We start from the raw sequence: 19,841 nt of genomic DNA on the forward strand, positions 1-19,841 counted from the left end.
CTAAAATAATTTTGGGTATTGGGCCCCGTCATGATAAACTGCTAAAACAACTAAATTGCTCACGTTTCGAAAGACTTGCTGCGGTTCTCTTCAGGGCCGTTCACTGCTGTACACTGGCGAATTTCTTCCTTTATGTACAGTCATTTTCTGTTATCTGATGTCTATCGCCGTCACGTATCCGAGATGTCATTGGACAATTTGAAGAGGTTGCTACGGAGGAGGTGGCTGTACAGTTCGCTATTGGCTGTGGCACTCTGATGGCTGATTGGAAGGATACTATAATCTTGATTGGTTGAAGGTAGCGTATCGGCTGTCTATCGCCGGTGCCACTCTGATTAGTGATTGGTAAGCAATCTTTCCTTGGTGACTGGAAGGCAGTAGCAAATCAGCAGCTTGTATCCCTGGGGTAATGTCTTCCTGCAGCAAGGCGTTAAGGGTGCACGGCAGTTCTCTCGCGGACGCTATTTATATAAAGTTAGTTTGAGTGGTGGCGTTATACCGCCAGTAGTGTATACAGTGAAGCAAATGAAATATGAAATAACTGATCTGACACAGCCAGCAGAAGATTCGCTGGCAGTGACTATTGTAAGCCAAAGGCATTGTGAAGTGCACCAAAATCAACTTAAACTGAAATAAGTTCCTAATGCTCAACAAATCCAGCCAAGTCTATGTGCAATAAGCAATACATCGTTGAAAATTTCAGTCAGCAGTAGCTCTACTAACAATCACTGTTCAGATATTCTCTTAGCAGCAAACTGATACAATGGAAAAGACCAAATGGGAATAAATGAACATTGAAATATTCCTAACAGCGAACAAAGTTGAACGCGTGCGGCACTCTGGCCACTTAGCCTTAACCAAGTAGCCACAAACATCATAAAGACCTTTGGAACATCTGTGCGTGCCTCTTTATTATTTCTTCTACGCGACCGACTACCACGGTCAAGTGAGTTCGTGGAAGTTACACTACTATTCTACTGGATGTACGTTTTTAGGATTTTTAATATTTGAATTATATTTAAACAATTTGCAGATAAATATTACTTCATTGTACGTCAAACGTTTCAGGGTAATCAACTGAGTTATATTTTAAGTTTCACACAAAATGGCATGGCAAGAGATGGTCAAATACCCTACTTTATTCAGCAGACTGCTTCCTCTCTGCAGTACTCAAACACATATATTATAAAAATTGACTTACAAATTTTCTTATTAAAAAGCATAAACAAATTGAAACAATAGTATAAACCTTTCAAGCAGAAGCTAATCCATCGTGTATCTGTGGAGAACTCTTTGTTTTGGCACTCAGTTAATGCTTATTAAATAATTTGTTTATAACAATTAGTCTGTCTGCTCTGTGATACAATAAATATACTCATATTATAGATTTCAGGCTCTATCAGTGGTGTGTCGTACGCATTTGTAACACGTCTATAGCTTTTGTTACTGTTTTTATAAACAATGTTTCACATAAAAGTTAATAAATTTCATAATATTTGTTGTTTACTATGGTAATATTATTAAATTCGTCTTTTTGACAATTTCAACGTTGACATTAAATTTTCTTTAGTTTGCCTGGAAACAGTTTCAGTATTTTTGGTAAAGGTTTGAAGCTTTAGTTTTAACACAGTCAGAGCGTCGCCTCACTGCTTAGCGTCCACAACCACGCGGTGACGTACTGTAGTTTACCCTCACAGCTGCCGGTCAGCTGTCCGCTGCTCTTCTGCAGAGACTCGCAGCTCTCCCCAGCACTTGGGTGTCGTCAGACTGATACAGCGGCCTCACGACTACTTCCCAGCTATATGCCGCTCATATAGAGGTCTTTCATTGCTCTACACATATAGAACATACCACTCGTAATGGTACACGCTTACGCATAGGTTTGGTTGATACTGGCAGTGAACGTCGCTCTACAAGTTCTGTGTTTTGACCTGAGGATGGCAGCAACACAAACGGCTTTGTAGATGCAGGCATATATCACGCGATCTAGACAGCTTTGCTTAGACAATATTCACAATGACTGCCGACTCATTTAGAAAATTTATTTCCTTTATTAATAATGCGCTGCAAGTGCTGCAGTCAAGTACTTAAATCTTTCCTTACTACATCTATGAGCCACGCGGGATTAACCGAGCGGTCTGGGGCGCTGCTGTCCTGGACTGTGTGGTTGGTCCCGCCGGAGTTTCGAGTCCTCCCTTGGGCATGTGTGTGTGTGTGTGTGTGTGTGTGTGTGTGTGTGTGTGTGTGTGTGTGTGTGTGTGTGTCCTTAGGATAATTTAGGTTAAGTAATGTGTAAGTTTAGGGACTGATGACCTTAGCAGTTAAGTCCCATAAGATTTCACACACACACACACACACACACACACACACACACACACACAAACATACATCTGTGACACATGTTTTTCTGTCCTGATGACCCAAACCTTTGCCAGATAACTTTGCTTATAGCGTCTGTTGTTGATAACAGTTTTTGAGCTAACTTGGCTTCAAACATCAATAGCTGTAGTTTTACAGTTCGCTGTAGAAGATTTCATATTAAATTATGAGATTTAATTTCGCTTCTCTCTTCTCTAACACTGATTCGTTAATGTGAGAAATGCGTACTTGCACCGTGATTAGGAGTCTACGTTAAATTGGAGGCCACCTGTAAGAGACAATTCAAAGTTTAGGCAAGGCCATGAAAACTCCAGTAGCACGGGGCCTAGCAAAACGATGCGATGTTTCAACCTTGCTATCTCTTGAACTTCAATCTCTGATCTTGTAAAATTATTGTCACGCGTTATGAAACGTCATTTTAGTGCTGTGTCACTTCACGAAGACTACAGCTAAATAAGTGCTAAACAAAATATCGCTGACAAAAGGAGCCCATTTTTTAACTCCTTTATTTAACTGGTTGCAAGACAATTACCTATATTCGTTTTCATTTTTATAAAATTGTTCCAATAAAATTACTGTGCTGTATTAAGAAGGTACGGGGCCAGTATGCACCAATATGTTATAAACATGCCAGCACGCTTCAGAACGGTCAGCACTGGTTTTTATATTTATGAAGAAGTTAAATAAAAATCCTTGTTGTTAAAAAGAGTGCAGGAAGTAGATAAAGTGTTCTGGAAATGAATGTACAAGCACGGTAAATTGGTAGAAATTTTGTAAGCATGTGCGTGTTTGTAGACAGTTTTATACTGTGAGACTATGACTGCGGCCACAGGGCATCTATGCTATTGTTAAATAAGTCAGTGAGCCCTACTATTTACCCAAACCCACCTGTATGTCGATATAAAGTTTACTTTTTACGATTTTGTGAAGTATTACATGCACTACCAGTCTCTAGCATGATGAGGTACTATCTCATTGACGATGTTCTGAACAGTGAACAGCAGAAGGTGTATATTCCATCATTTTTTGATTTACATCCGGCAAGGCAATTCTTACGATATTTACGATATTTCGGGTGTGAAAATTACAACCGTCTTCAAAGTGATTCCGTGAAAGCGCCTGATGGCCAAGTGTGCCTGTTTATTTATTTGATATGCCAAAACCACATGATCAAAGTTATACTGTGGCTTTGGATGAGTATGGATCGCAATAACACAGTCGGTACAATACCGTCACTTGCAGAAAAAACTGATGTGTCAAAGATAAAAATGCTGCAAGTGCCGAAGAAGAAATCTTTCTTTGACAGTGAACACTTGAAATAAGAGATTTCCATAGAGAACAAGAAAAAGCTCAATGCTCATGTTAAGATTTGGAAGCGGAGAACGGCAGCAGTACTCCAAATAGCCTTACGGTGAACTACTAACACGGGAAAATATGGCGGGAATATCCGTAATCGTGTTTTCCGAAATACGTGTAATAGAAGTGACAATAGTTTATACTCTATATGTGGGCTTCGTAGTCTAGTTAAAACTGCGAAATAACAACGTGCTCCAATGTCTAGTAAAAGCTGTTTCTATTAATGTCTATCTATTAATATTTATGTTTATTCACTTACCAAAAATCGTCCTTTTGCAAAGTTATTTTCAAGCAAAGTTAATTTACCAAACATAGCAGAGGAAGTACACGTTATATGAATGTAGCCTGAAAAAGTTGTTAATAACACACATTCAAAGATAACATAATACGTCATAATTTTTTCTGGTTTTTCCCCATTGGGTGGAGGGCCATCGCCTTTGCAGTCTTTTAGGGTACACCTATGCCTTTTAAATAATGAAATGAAATTGATGTTTAACATTTATCTTGACAAGTTTGTTACATTTCATTCACTTGTCACTTGTACTTATATTTTACATTTGACGTGGAAGCACAAGTGTTGTCACACAATGTTACTACTGCTACTAATATCTGTGTAGCATAAATAGGAAAAGAGGTAGGGGAAGTTTGAATGAAATAAAACAAATACCATATACTTCGAAATAACACCAGAACTCGAACTGAACCTAGAGATGTTCACAAAATTTGCTTGGCAAGATTGGCAAGGATGACTTTCTTACATATGACAATGACTGCAATTAATGCCTTCAGCTGTATTACAAATTAATTTCCATTACCCAAGAACGACTCACGACTCATCCACACAACTTTAATTCCGTCAGTATCTCGTCGTCTCCTACCTTCCAAACTTCACAGAAGCTCTGCTGCAGGCTTGCAGCCGTGAGGACTGGTCGTGAGTCGTGCTTGGACAGCTCAGATGGAAGTCAGTCGCCTTATGGCACGCTAGCGCCCTCGCCGCGCAGCTCGCTCGCAGAGTTGTTTACGTGACTCTGCCGTCTTAGAGCGCTATACGAGTATTTCCTTCGAAAGAGAATGGCTTACGCCCACAGAAAATCGACACTGAAGATTAGCTTTGCACCTGAATATGCCAGACCAAAATCACTTGAAATCGAACAGTTTATCAGAGATGAAGTCAAGATTGACTGCAACGATCTTGTTGGCATCCACCTGTCTATAGTGAGCAGTGTGGTATACGTGAAATTGGTTAACGAAGAAATACGAGACAAAATTCTAAGTGCAACTCGGAGTGGTCTTAAGTTCCGTCACTCCGATGGACACATCGGTGACGTAATTGTGGAACATGCGGGACTTGGACTGCGGACGATACATGTATTTGAACTCCCTTTCGAGGTGCCTTCAGAGGTAGTGGTATCTGCATTCCGCCCATACGGAAAGGTGATTAGTCATACAGCTGAAAAGTGGGTTCAGATCAGTGGAGTACGGCAGATCCGCATAGGGCTAACCAAACATATGCCGTCCTACTTATATATTGGTGGCTGCCGTGCAATTATAATTTATGATGGGCAGCCAAAGACATGCTCGGGATGTGGCTGTCTGCAACGCAGAATCACACAGTTACCGCCTGGGGACCTGACGGCCACGACCGCTACGACAACGATACCGCGGACGTTTGTCGAAGTTCTCCATAAATACCCCCGACCGCGATCACCGATGGCTCCTACTACTGCCACATCATCGTCTCCGGTAATGACTCAGGCTGTTGCGGACGAACCGACGCCCTTGCCTCCTCCTCTCGACATGTGCAGTGGTGAGCAACTTATAGGACAGGGGACGGCCCTTCACTCTATGGTTGTGCCTACCGATGCTTTCGTGCCTGACCATCCGGATCCCCAGGCATCTCCGGACACTGAAGATCACGTGCGCAGGCAACGGTCGCCGAAGAGACGTCGGAAACGGCAGATCGCCCCGTCTGACACCTGCAAGACCCAGTCTAAAGACGATGAGGATCACAACTATCAAGATGTTCCTCCGATAGCCGGTTCCGTGGTGGAAGCACCAGTCTGCACTCCGTCGGAGGTACAACCATCTTTGCATGCAATAGGTACTGTACCTATGGACAGCAGCTGAGCCAGCACCACTCTTCCACCGTCTACAGACTCCACAGGTACTCCACCGGACGCACACCATCCACTCACGTTTGCGTGGTCTGACGATGTAGAAGTCGAAACACCCACCAATGAGACAGCAGCGAATGCTGCTGCACCAGCCCACGACTGCTAATCGACAGATTTACTGGATGGGGATGTGCAGCCTATTGGGACAATGCTCCTGTTCGCTGCTGCTCTTTGTGCCTCCATGAGCGTCCCAGTAGCCCAAATTCCACGACAAGTTTACAGGATTGGCTCCATCAATGTCAACACCATTGGCACCCCTGTCAAACTTCAATTGCTCCGTGAAATGTTGAGGGCGTCGGACCTCGATGTTGTCCTTCTGCAGGAATTTCGCCTGGCGACGCTTCTTAATATCTATGGCTATGTTTCCTACCTCACGCCGTGTGCTGACGGTGGCAGTGGGACAGATATTCTTTAAAGGAAGGCATTGAGGTAGACGACGTGATTTACCTACCATCGGCTACGGGTCTTGTTGTGACATTCCACGGTGTCCGAATCATCAATGTTTACGCTCCCTCTGGCACGGCCAAACGACGGGAACGGTCGCGGTTCTATTCAGAACAGGTCACTCTTTTGTTTGTAGCACACTACGACCATATTATTCCTGCCGACGACTTAAATTGTGTGTTATCCCAGAAGGACCAACATCCCAATTTCACCACATGCCAGGAAATCGAGCTGCTCGTGCATGAACTGAACCTCACTGATATTTGTAACCACGTGCATAGTGATCGACCTGAATATACGTACCTCACCAGCCATTCAGCAAGTCGTCATGACAGTGTTTGCGTTTCCCAAGGAATCGTAACTGCCACACTTGACGCTGAGATATAGCCTACCACCTTCTTCGACCATATCGCCTACATTTGCGCTGTTTCACTCCAAAGGCAGAAGCTGTGGCGAGGTCGAGGCCTGTGGAAGCTCAGTGTCACCCATCTCAAGGATCCGGAATGCAGGAAGGTCGTAGAAACGACGCGGAAGAACTGTGTGAAGCACCTTCCAGCGTATGCTTCAAGACTCCGGTGGTGGATCGACTGCACCTGCATCGTTCGAAGATGAATTACGGTCGCGATAAAATGCTGTGGCAACGACACACCATGGAATACTATTTGAAAGTTCTCCGGGAACTCTCAAACCATGCTCCCTCTGTTCAACGACAGGTTGAAATTCAACGGATTGAGGCGAAGATAATTCCTCTTGTGCGTCACCGCCTTGAAGACACAATAGTACGCGCAGGATGTCACGATTGTGTACTATGAGAGCCCCCGTCCATGCAATTTTCCGAGAGAAGAAGCGCTGTCAGAGAAAGCTGGCCAACGTCCTCAACCTGCCAGATGGTCGTCGATTGACGTCCCAGAATGACATAGTAAAAGCCTTTGTGGATCACTACAACCAGTTCTATGCAGCAGAGGACCACAACATGGCGATAACGACTGATGTCCTCCGTTCCTTGACAGGCATCCTCGACCAGGCTGCTGGGGAGATTCTCACAGCGATAATTACGGCTGATGACGTCGCTGATGCTCTTCGTAAGGGTGCGGCGAACAAAGCCCCAGGTCCCGACGGGTTTCCTCTGGAGTTTTACTGCACCTTCCCCTCCCACCCGAATTCGCAGAAGGCTTGCTTATCCCGGTCCCCAAACCACCGGGAGGTCGCGGAGTTGGACATTATTGGCCACTGACTATGTTAAATTGTGACTTCAAGAATTTTACCCGGATTCTTGCCGCTCGCCTTCGGCGTATCATGCCTCAAGTCATCTCTCTGGATCAAAAGTGCTTTGGAGGTGACAGTAACATTCAGACGGCACTCAGCGATTACCGTGACGTCATACCCCTGGCTACGAGCTGCCGCAGTCGTGGTGCCTTAGTAACAATGGACTTCGACTACGCCTTTGATACAGTGAGTATTCCGACGGATGGCCTTTCCGCATAGGTTTATACACATCGCTTTGCGGCTCCTCCGAGGTGCCAAGTTGGGAGTACTGGTCAATGGCCGTGTGGCGATTCCTATTAATGTCATGCGGTCGGTCCGTTAAGGATGACCTCTGTGGATGCTGCTTTTCGCCATCGCCCTTGTGCCACTGCTGCACGGTTTGAGGAGCCAGCTGACAGGGATAACAATTGGGGGGGGGGGGGCTTGCTTCCATCTGCCGCGACTATGCAGATGACATGGTGTTCTTGGTTCTATCGGCGGATGAAGTGCAAGAGGCACTGGCATGGATCAACCAGTACGGGACTGCTGCAGACAGCCGTGTGAACCTGACGAAATCTAGTGCTATGTCCGTCGGTAGAGGTCTTCCAGCAGAGAGTGTGGCCCCATTGCCATTAGTGGACAAGCTTAAATGTTCGGGGATCACCTTCACGCGTGATATACAGCGCACGATCTCATTTAACTACAAACGCCTGCTTCAAGCTATCCGCACGAACGTTCGTGGCATCCTCCTGAGAGGATTAGACATGTTACAAAGGGTGGATTTTGCTAACACTCATCTAATCTCGCGACTATCCCATTTAGCACAGATTTTACCGATGCCAAAGGCAATGGCACACAGACATCGTTCGGCTACTTTGTAAGCTCGGGTCTTGTCTTAAGTCCGCTACGACACGCTGACACATCCTCCTCGAGATGGCGGCCTCGGCCTTGTCAACGTCCAAGCAAGAACAGCTGCCCTTTATGTAAGCACGATGGTTAAATCGTGGACCGCCGCCGAACCGGATTATCGGCAAGCCTGATTGACGAATTGGCCCCTCCCTCTCGAGTGGCACCCGTTGCAGTAGCCCATATTTCTTCCTCTCTCCTAGAGAGAAACCCTACGGCACGTGAAGTTTACCGCCTAATGACGAGAAATCATACTCGAAATGTTGTGGAAAGCCGATATCCTGCGATCGCATAGCTCGTGGTTTGGCGTTCTGCCCACCATGTACTCCTCGACAGAGCGTTCGTGCGACATGGTATCTGGTAGTTAATGGAAAATACATACACAACTTCGTCTACATGCCATAAAAATGACAGATTCGCCGCTGTGTCCTAGTTGCCACACGCTTGATACGGACGAACGTCGACTGATGTATGGATCTTCTGCAGAGGTGTGGCAGCTGATTCAGAAGATGCTTGCCTTTCTTCTACGTTACGGCTCCCCATACCATTACACCGAAATCTCTTCTGTTTCCAGATGAGACATATTTCCCACGTACGAAGACCAACGCTGTGACCTGGATAAAAGTCCTCTCTATCTCTTATTTGTTCCATGAAGGTGAGAAGAGTGTTCTTGATTTTTGGACGTTCCTGCAAGATCGCTTTACTTTTCTCGTGCATCATCCGCGGTGTCGTCAGTATTATGCCAACTTTTTGGTTATTGCCTTCTTTGATCACCCCTGCAGCTGGGGTGTCCCAGGTATGAGAAGGTGATTTCAATGAGATTGTGTAATACTGGGACTCGGTCCAATGTACCGGCAAAATGTAATATTCTTCGTGAAGACGTGCCTGGAACATGTCTGCCTACCTTGGCATTCAGTGTGCGTCTGCCCACAAGTTGGCGGTAGGCGGGTGCCACTTTGTTTGTTTTGCCAGCAGGGCGTTTTCTTTAATTCCTTTAATTCCATTTATATTTTGCTTGTTATTGATGGTAATTACACATCATTATTTTTCACCTGGAGGGCGTTATATGTGATCTCGACGAATATAAAAACTAGATGGTAGAGCACTTGCCCGTGAAAGGCAAAGGTCCCAAGTTCGAGTCTCGGTCTGGCACACAGATTTAAAAAGCCAGGAAATTTCTCAACTGAGGCTAATTGCGTTTGACGGGCCTCTTGAATCTGAGCGCGCAACCGCCTGATAGGCTGACTTCAATGCTAATTAAATCGCAAGCGGCGTAATGCGTCGAATTTTTTTCTTAGCAATTATTTCTCAGCACAATATACCCTGTAACATTCTTACAAGCTTTTGAGACAGCTTCTGATTACCCTGAATAGTGACCAGGGGAAATAAAAAATAAAGATGAATGTCAGTGTCGATAGCTACTTTCATGACACGACCCCCGCACAGCCGCCTCACTGCGTTGCTGGCAGGACAGTCGTAATCTGTATGAAAATTACAACCACCTTCATTCTATTTCTTGGTGATTGAAAAATCAGGTTTAAAATGTTCTTCATTCCTACACTACTTCTAATCTGCCCTTTACATATTATCTCCCGACCAGAAACAGGATGAACTATTAAGGCAAACGAAATATTTTTTAGTTTTAATACGTTCTTGAATCTTTTTTTATTTTTTCGTTTGAGGTTCTGTGTTCGGTGCTGAATTACAGGTTTTGAAGTCTACTGTTGTTCAACCAAATTTCCCGGTATTCTGTAGTTCACAAAGCCTATTTCTTCTGACTATTTAAGTTAACTAATGTTTTAACGCCATTTAAGAAGGCCTCTCCCCAGTTCTCTTCATTGGTTAATGTTGCCAATAGTTGATAACTGTAGGTCCATTTCACAGTTATCTGCCTGATGAAAACTTTTGGAAAAGATAGGATACGATATCTATTTCTCTGAGCATAACATATTGACAGATTAGCAGTTATTATAGAATCAGTGATAAGGCATTCAGTTCCTTTTAATACTGACAGAGCAGCAGGATGCAGAAAATTACGATACACTACCACAAATAAACTAACGTATCATCCGAATGGAATACGACACTTAGATGACAAAAGTCATGGAATACCGCCTTATATAGTGTCAGACCTTCTTTTCTTAGGTGTACAGCGGTAACTCGGTGTGACAAGGACTTCATATGTCGTGGAAAGATCCATGCAGAAATATGAGCCATGCTGCCTCCATAACCGCCCATAATTTGAAAGTATTGCCGGTGCAGAATTTTGGGCATGAACCAACCTCCAAATTATGTTCTATGTCCGGCAGTGTGGCTTGCCAGATCATTCGCTCGAATTGTCCAGATTGTTTTTCTAACCAATCGCGAACAACTGTGGCCCGCTGACATGGCGCAGTGTCATCCATAAAAATTTCTTCGTTATTTGGGAACATGCAGGCCATGAATGGCTGCGGATGGTCTCCATGTAATTGGACATTACCATTTACAGTCAATGATCGGTTCAGTTGGACCCTAGGACACCATCAGTTCCATGTAAACACAGCCCACACCATTATAGAGCCACCACCAGATTGAGCAGTACGTTGTTGGCAACTTGGCTCCATGGCTTCGTGGGGTCTGCGCCACACAAGAACCCGACCATCAGCTGTTACCAACTGAAATTGGGGATCATATGACCAGGCTACGGTTTTCCAGTCGTCTACGGTCCAACCGATATGGTCACGAGTCCACGAGAGGCGCTGCAGGCGATGTGGTGTTAGCAAAGGCACTCGTGTCGGTCGTCTGCTGTCGTAGCTCATTAACGCAAAATTTCGCCGCACTGTCCTGACGGATACGTTCGTCGTACTTACCACATTGATTTCTGTCGCTATTTCATGTAGCGTTGCTTGTCTGTTAGCACTGACAACTCTACGCAAGCGCCGCTGCTCTCGGTCTTTAAGTGGAGGTCGTCGGCCACTGCATTGTCCGTGATGAAATTTGATATTCTCGACACAAAAAATGGTTCAAATGACTCTGAGAACTATGGCACTCAACATCTGCGGTCATCAATCCCCTAGAACTTAGAACTGCTTAAACCTAACCAACCTAAGGACATCAGACACATCCATGCCCGAGGTAGGGTTCGAACCTGCGACAGTAGTGGTAGCGCGGTTTCAGACTGAAGCGCCTAGAACCGCTCCGCCACATCGGCTGGCATTCTCGGCACACTCTGGACGCTGTGGATCTCGGGTTATTGTATTCCCTAGCGATTTCCAAAAAGGAAATGTCCCATGCGTCTACCTCCAACTACCATTCCGTGTTCAAAGTGTGTTAATTTCAATCGTGCGGCCATAATCACATTGGAAACCTTTCTACACGATTGAGTGCAAATGACAGCTCTGTCAATGCATTGTCCTTTTATCGCGCGACTGCTACGGTCGCAGGTTCGAATCCTGCCTCGGGCATGGATGTATGTGATGTCCTTAGGTTAGTTAGGTTTAAGTAGTTCTAAGTTCTAGGGGACTGATGACCACAGAAGTTAAGTCCCATAGTGCTCAGAGCCATTTGAACCATTTTCTCCTTTTATACCTTGTACACGCAATACACCGCCATCTATTAGTGCATATTGCTATCCCATGACTTTTGTCATCTCAGTGTATGACTTTGGGTGATCCCCAGTGTTCTACACCAGGAAAGTTTTTTTTTATATGCGTTAACGATTTGTCTTCAGCTGGAAAGGACAGCTCTAAAGCTGACTGCATGTGCACTATAAAACTGTCTTATTAGCTGATAACCAAGCCTAATTGCTGTAGATTCATGTCAGAAGCTGAAGAATATAGCGAATCATGGGCTGGAAAGTAACAACTTTTGGCTTCAGCTAGTAAGTCGTGGAAGGAGTTATACCCTATACATCCAGTTTCTTACACATGATTCTGTTCGTGATTTCTCTTGGGACACAACTAATGAAACAGAAAACACCTGGTCTTAGGTGATGGTAAGCTCTCGTGGATATTGATTATCTTCTGCTTAGATACACTGAAACTTGCTTTCGTTGAATAATTCCATTCCTCACACAACTTAGGCAAGTCATGTGTCATTCGTTCGGCTGAAGACTTTAGCAGTTAAGTCGCATAAGATATCACACACACACACACACACATGTGTCATTCGTGGTGTTTATTCACGAACCTTACACGGGCTTCTTTTTAAATACTGCAATTGGGGCTCTGACGCAGTATATACACTCCTGGAAATGGAAAAAAGAACACATTGGCACCGGTGTGTCAGACCCACCATACTTGCTCCGGACACTGCGAGAGGGCTGTACAAGCAATGATCACACGCACGCACAGCGGACACACCAGGAACCGCGGTGTTGGCCGTCGAATGGCGCTAGCTGCGCAGCATTTGTGCACCGCCACCGTCAGTGTCAGCCAGTTTGCCGTGGCATACGGAGCTCCATCGCAGTCTTTAACACTGGTAGCATGCCGCGACAGCGTGGACGTGAACCGTATGTGCAGTTGACGGACTTTGAGCGAGTGCGTATAGTGGGCATGCGGGAGGCCGGGTGGACGTACCGCCGAATTGCTCAACACGTGGGGCGTGAGGTCTCCACAGTACATCGATGTTGTCGCCAGTGGTCGGCGGAAGGTGCACGTGCCCGTCGACCTGGGACCGGACCGCAGCGACGCACGGATGCACGCCAAGACCGTAGGATCCTACGCAGTGTCGTAGGGGACCGCACCGCCACTTCCCAGCAAATTAGGGACACTGTTGCTCCTGGGGTATCGGCGAGGACCATTCGCAACCGTCTCCATGAAGCTGGGCTACGGTCCCGCACACCGTTAGGCCGTCTTCCGCTCACGCCCCAACATCGTGCAGTCCGCCTCCAGTGGTGTCGCGACAGGCGGGAATGGAGGGACGAATGGAGACGTGTCGTCTTCAGCGATGAGAGTCGCTTCTGCCTTGGTGCCAATGATGGTCGTATGCGTGTTTGGCGCCGTGCAGGTGAGCGCCACAATCAGGACTGCATACGACCGAGGCACACAGGGCCAACACCCGGCATCATGGCGTGGGGAGCGATCTCCTACACTGGCCGTACACCACTGGTGATCGTCGAGGGGACACTGAATAGTGCACGGTACATCCAAACCGTCATCGAACCCATCGTTCTACCATTCCTAGACCGGCAAGGGAACTTGCTGTTCCAACAGGACAATGCACGTCCGCATGTATCCCGTGCCACCCAACGTGCTCTAGAAGGTGTAAGTCAACTACCCTGGCCAGCAAGATCTCCGGATCTGTCCCCCATTGAGCATGTTTGGGACTGGATGAAGCGTCATCTCACGCGGTCTGCACGTCCAGCACGAACGCTGGTCCAACTGAGGCGCCAGGTGGAAATGGCATGGCAAGCCGTTCCACAGGACTACATCCAGCATCTCTACGATCGTCTCCATGGGAGAATAGCAGCCTGCATTGCTGCGAAAGGTGGATATACACTGTACTAGTGCCGACATTGTGCATGCTCTGTTGCCTGTGTCTATGTGCCTGTGGTTCCGTCAGTGTGATCATGTGATGTATCTGACCCCAGGAATGTGTCAATAAAGTTTCCTCTTCCTGGGACAATGAATTCACGGTGTTCTTATTTCAATTTCCAGGAGTGTATAATCGCTTAGGAGATTTTTGGATAGAAACTTTAGCTTGTTTAAAAGGAATAAACTCATTCATTCAGTGGAAACGAGATAGAGAATCGATATTTCTGTTGCGAGCACGTAATTAGCGCTCACAGCACTGTGTTGGACACCTGTTTAACAGCTTTCACAGTATTTGATACCTCTTCACGAGAAATTGCATGTTTTGAAATTCAGGTTGGAAGTTCCCCTTTCAGGGAACTCCTTCGCTTCCATTTAGACGTATTTTATGCTTTCAATTATTTTATGGAAGCTTAATTAGCTGAAATCAAAGAAATAATAGATAACATTGTCCATGTAAAAGTACTTCAGATGAACTTGATGTTTTTGTAGTAAATGTAAACCAATGAAATGAACTGGAAAAGTGCGACGACTGTTCCCATCAACAGGATGCCGGGTTGTTTACCTTATCAGACCATCGTGAATATGATTTTCCACCGTTTCGCAAATAATTCCTGTCATATCCCGGGATTATTCTACAAACAGGCTTTTTATATCTTTGCCCACTATTAAAATTCTATATTGTGTGTTTTATGTTACTATTTTCACTGTTATTGATATGATGGAAAATTAAATTTTTGGTAAATTTTACAGATTTGTTTTTGAGCAGTTCTGGATATCTCGTGACATACTAAACGATTTTGTCTCTCTGACCAGACATCCAATAAAGTACAAATTAATAAAATAAAACTGATGAATAAGAGAACTTAAGTTATATATTCAACTTCTTCTCTTCTTCACTATTGTGGAAGTAGGAAGTAGGAGTAACCTTAATTTCGCATATTGAGATTTAATCTTGTGTGTGGCATAGTGTATCCGTAGATAATACAGGAATTACAAGAATTATTAGAATATATTGATCCCCAAATGGTCTCGTTGCCAGGAGAGAAGAATACAGTCAATTTAAAACTATGCGGCAGTAATCAGATGCTTGTAGAATCTGCATTATTTGCTCTGTAATTCACTCTTCAGTGTTTGGCAGAGGGTTCTTAGAACCACTTTCAGGCCATTTCTCTACTCTCAACTTTCGAAAGGCATGTGAGATAACTGAACATCTATATCTTTCCGTGTGACGTTTGATTTTCCTTACTCTGTTACGATGGTCATTTCTCCATGAGTAGGCGGGTTTCAACAAAATATATTGGTTTTCGGAGGAAAAAGCTGATGATGGTAATTTTGTGAAAAGATCTCGCCGGATGGAAAACGCCTTTTGTTTGATGATTGTCACCCCAACTCGCTCATCATATCCGTGGAACTCTCTGCCCTATTTTGCGCAAAAACAAAACGATCTGCCCGTCTTTGAAGTCTTTCGATGCTCTTCGTCAGTCCTATATGTGGTAGGGATCACATAAGGCACACTAATACGCGAGGACGGACAAGCGTAGTACAGACAGGCTCTTTGGTAGCTTTATAGCACGTTCTGTACGTTATACCAATCCAACGCAGTCTCTGTTTCGCCTGCCCCACAAATGTTCTGTGTGATGGTTCCATTTAAACTGTACGTAATTGTAATCCCTAGGTATTCAGTGGCACCCACGTGGTAGTCCTTCGTGTAACACGTAACTGGCTTGCGAATTTTACCTCCAGCACGTACACTGTGAGTATATTTTCTCTAGTAGATATAGTATCTTAAATTAAAGAAAACTAAAATAGTTTTGATCTAAGCTGTTATTAAATTAGCTCCACAGACAACAAAAATGCACTTCCAGCATTAAGCTAGTTTGGAGTACATGTAGTGACATAACGGATTAATGTGTGAGCTGAAGTTGCAAGAAGCCTTACAAGCCGACCACGTAACAGTTCCAAACATATGCTACGCAGAAGAAGCGAGGGTTAGGAAAACTTACAGCTACCAGTGGAATTCCATTAACGCTTTGAAGACGAAGTACTTACAATCGCGAAATTGAGCACACGGAAGTCACAATTACTAATCGGAATGCCCACCTGAGAACAAATAACGTTACTGAAAGATGCGTGGATACAACACGTTAACTAATAACTAGTGAGATTACTCCCAGTGGAACAGAGAACCCAAAATTACAAGATTAAGATCAAGCGTGTTCTAGAAAGAATCCTTGATTAAATCACATTCTAGTGGCACGGCAATAAGGATTTGATAATTGACAGAACCCTTAAAAATAGAGAATGTTTAATAAAAATGACAGATGCTAAGACTATTTCTCTCGGGGAACATAAAAGCGTAAATTTCCCAAAAAATAATGATAGAGAACTCGATAAAGGACACTGACATAATTATGTATCTGAGCATGAAATGTGTTTAATTTCGTACATTACTAAACTGTCAGTCCTTCACTACGTCTTGAAACAACGCAGCTTACTTGTACGATTATCTGTGAATAAATACTCGGTTCTATGTGGCACATAGTAGTCAAGTACACTTGACTGCTATGAATCTAAGTGAAAGATTCCTCGGTTCGCTTCATTACCGCAAGATCCTTTTAGAAGGAACGTAGATTTGAAAGCGAAGTACTCTACAACGTTATACAACGTGTATGCAAAATCCTTGTTCCTAATGCAAGAGAAAGTAAATAATTTGAAATTCCTGGAGGCAAAGAATGAAGTTTCCATTTTGATGGTGCATGATGCGCTTTCCCACTATTTTGTCCTTGCTCGTGAATCAGATACGACATCACCTTTACCGTCTCACAAGGTTCGTCTTCATACTTTGATACGATAGACTTTTCATACCAAAATCATTTTACGTTGACTGTGTTCTGGAATCCACAATTACGTCACAAGCGTTGAGTATTAAATTGAGTTTTAAAGATGCCCAAGAAACAAATTATTATTACCAGAAAAATATAGGGATTTCGTCCTTTATAAGGAGAGTTCCAGGGGCGTAATGAAATTGCTTAACTTATCTAAGGGGAGTTTAATATTTTACTAAATTGTGAAATCCTTTTGGAAGCTACTAATAGGCTTGGTAATAATGTCAATAACACACACACACACACACACACACGCACGCACACTATGAACAGTTTGTTATAATTTATTGTTTTACTTCCTTGAAATGCGTCTTTTCGTCAGCTTACAGTCTTTCTAATGTTCCAGAACTCGTTCGTGATGCGCTGTGGAACAGAATCTCATTAACGGATCTAATAACTGAGGTAAGTCGCCCATTTGATCCTTACTTTCGCCATAACGTTTTACGTAGTGCTGATATTTGAATGTGATCTGATGGAAAACATACTAAGTCTGTGGGACGGCGGGTTTAAATATTTGGGTGGCTCACCGTCTTTTACGAGATCCTGCCAACTATTTTTGTGGTCAGCCAGAAAGCGATGGAGAACATACTGACCATAGTTTCCAGTCTGCACGTTCACATCATTGTCCAGCACACTGAAAGAAATGTTTCTATTCTCTATTTTCTTAGCGGGATCAAGACTATGATTATAAATGAAGATTTGGAATTCTAATTGATACATATATTTAGTAAAGTATCTCACGCACAACATGAAGTATTATTATGTTCATACTGACAATAAATCTCTCTATCCTAAACAGCGCAATAAGCAGTTCAGAGGCGACCTCTACGGTAAGTTCCTACCAAATTGCCTTTCGCCCTGGCTACTAATACTCAAATTAAGGGCTCGCCTCAAAAGTGGAAAATAATTGTCACCACTTGCCACGCAGATTTGTAAATATCACGGACGGCACACTAGTAGTTACTCTAGCGAAAATCTAAGCGATCCAGGACGGTGTACACTCCTCGCGAGTTCTCTATCAATTAATACTGAAAATCAACGTTTTCAAACAGCCTGTCTCTGACGTCATCCGAGGCAGCGCGCACTCCGGCGTTTGACAGACGCGGATCTTACAGCGGCTGGGTGCAAAGTGAAGCCTTCCTCTTGCTTTCGGGCTGTATTTATATATGTAGCGCAGCGGACGACCAAGGGAACACCTGCTGTTATCCGCCTTATGCACACGGCAGCAGTCTCTAAACGGCCGCAAACACAATATTTAATAACAAAGTTATGAATTAATTTAGAATCTTCTTAATTTTTACTTGCATGTAGGTAAGTTGGTTGAAATAACAGAAAACGTTTCAGCTCACTTGCGCAAAAACTTTGCGTAACAGAATTTTTAGAACGGAACTGACAGTAGATCATTACCTCTGAACTATAACTTTAAGAGACTTTTTATTGGTTCTCATTAACATTACGATCCTAAACTTGTTACAGCTCTATTACTTAATAGGTTTTATCATGTGCTGTAACCAAAATTTTCTGGCATTAAAATTACAGATACTTAATCTACTACAACTAAGGATGTTCTAGTTCCAATTTTAATTTTCATTAAATTAATCGAAAACTATTAGATGTAGCTTAATGAGGTTACTTAGTTATTATTTTTAGATTGAACTGTAGCATCATACAAATTTTCACATTTCTGAATCTAACAGTCGGCCAGAGTGGCCGAGCGTTTCTAGGCGCTACAGTCTGGAACCGCGCGAACGCTACGGTCGCAGGTTCGAGTCATGCCTCGGGCATGGATGTGTGTGTAATCCGTAGGTTGGTTAGCTTTAAGTAGTTCTAAGTTCTAGGGGACCCATACCTCAGAAGTTCAGTCCCATAGTGCTCAGAGCCATTTGAACCATAAGTCTAATATTTAGCGCCTTCAATTTTTCTTAAAAAGGTGGATTATGATTAAAATTTTTATTGTATCATGTTGAGACTTGCACCAGTTAATTTTGACATACATCTGCACATTATAAACAATTTCTGACTTTCTAGCTCTATTATTTGGCGCCACTTATTTTTTTCTTAAAACGATGTATTTAGGAAAACTATTCATCTAATCACTCTAAGGCTTGACATTTAAAACATTATCACATTAAAATATATGTTGACAAAGTTTCAAAAAACAATTTTAACTTTTTATTTTATTCTTAATTATGGTGCCATACTTGGGCGCTTCTCACAGACGCGTTATGGTGACGTGACGCTTCTGGCAGTGAACTGGGGTAAGTCCCGGCACACTCGCTCGCCTCTGTCTGTATCTCCTGTTTCGCTACAAGTCGGAATCACAAAACCACCGAAACGTGCGGTAGTGTTTTTCGTTCAAGGGCAACCAATTTCGGCCCAACGACCATCTTCAGATCACGGATTAACACTACATCAGACTGAGGAAAATATCTTGTCGTCAAACACATCAACCTGATGTAATGTTAATTCGTGACTTGGAGAGACTTTCTTGACCGAAGCACGTTGACGGTGAGCGAATACGCGTTATGACCTTTTGAATGTACAGCTTTTAAATACGCACTGGCACTACCTGTTTGTCACCCACTACACGCCACTGCAGACATTTAATGCCCGAGCGCCAAGTACTGTACAGTGGAGTAAAGGTTTGTGAAATGCTGTTTTGGCCTTGGTAACATGCTTTCTTCATTACTCAAGGTCCGTGGTTTCTAACCTGTTGCTGGTGCCAGAGATCTCTTTCCTCTGAACGTTTTCATATTGGGATTTCCCAAATGCTTGTACATGTTGCTTCTTTGATTTGCGACATCTTTTTCCGCAGTTGCAGATATACAAGTTTTATAAGTAAAATACCGTATTTCGCAACTGTAATGAAAATTAAGTGTTAAGACCATTTTGTGCAATGTTGCATGCATCTATAATTATCATTATGTGTAGCGATCTGT

The 19,841-nt window shown here is 43.7% G+C and overlaps 1 protein-coding gene across 1 annotated transcript in view; it reads left to right on the forward strand.

The window, feature by feature from the left end:
• The window catches only part of LOC126424197 (filaggrin), a 147,806-nt gene that overhangs the window by 19,312 nt on the left and 108,653 nt on the right, over positions 1–19,841 (forward strand). The window contains exon 2 of the mRNA XM_050087255.1: positions 17,249–17,304. Coding sequence (XP_049943212.1) covers positions 17,249–17,304 — 56 coding nt within the window. The remainder of the gene's footprint in view (positions 1–17,248; positions 17,305–19,841) is intronic.

This window comes from Schistocerca serialis, chromosome 1 (genome assembly GCF_023864345.2).
Source record: "Schistocerca serialis cubense isolate TAMUIC-IGC-003099 chromosome 1, iqSchSeri2.2, whole genome shotgun sequence".
In the NCBI taxonomy this organism is placed as follows: domain Eukaryota; kingdom Metazoa; phylum Arthropoda; class Insecta; order Orthoptera; family Acrididae; genus Schistocerca; species Schistocerca serialis.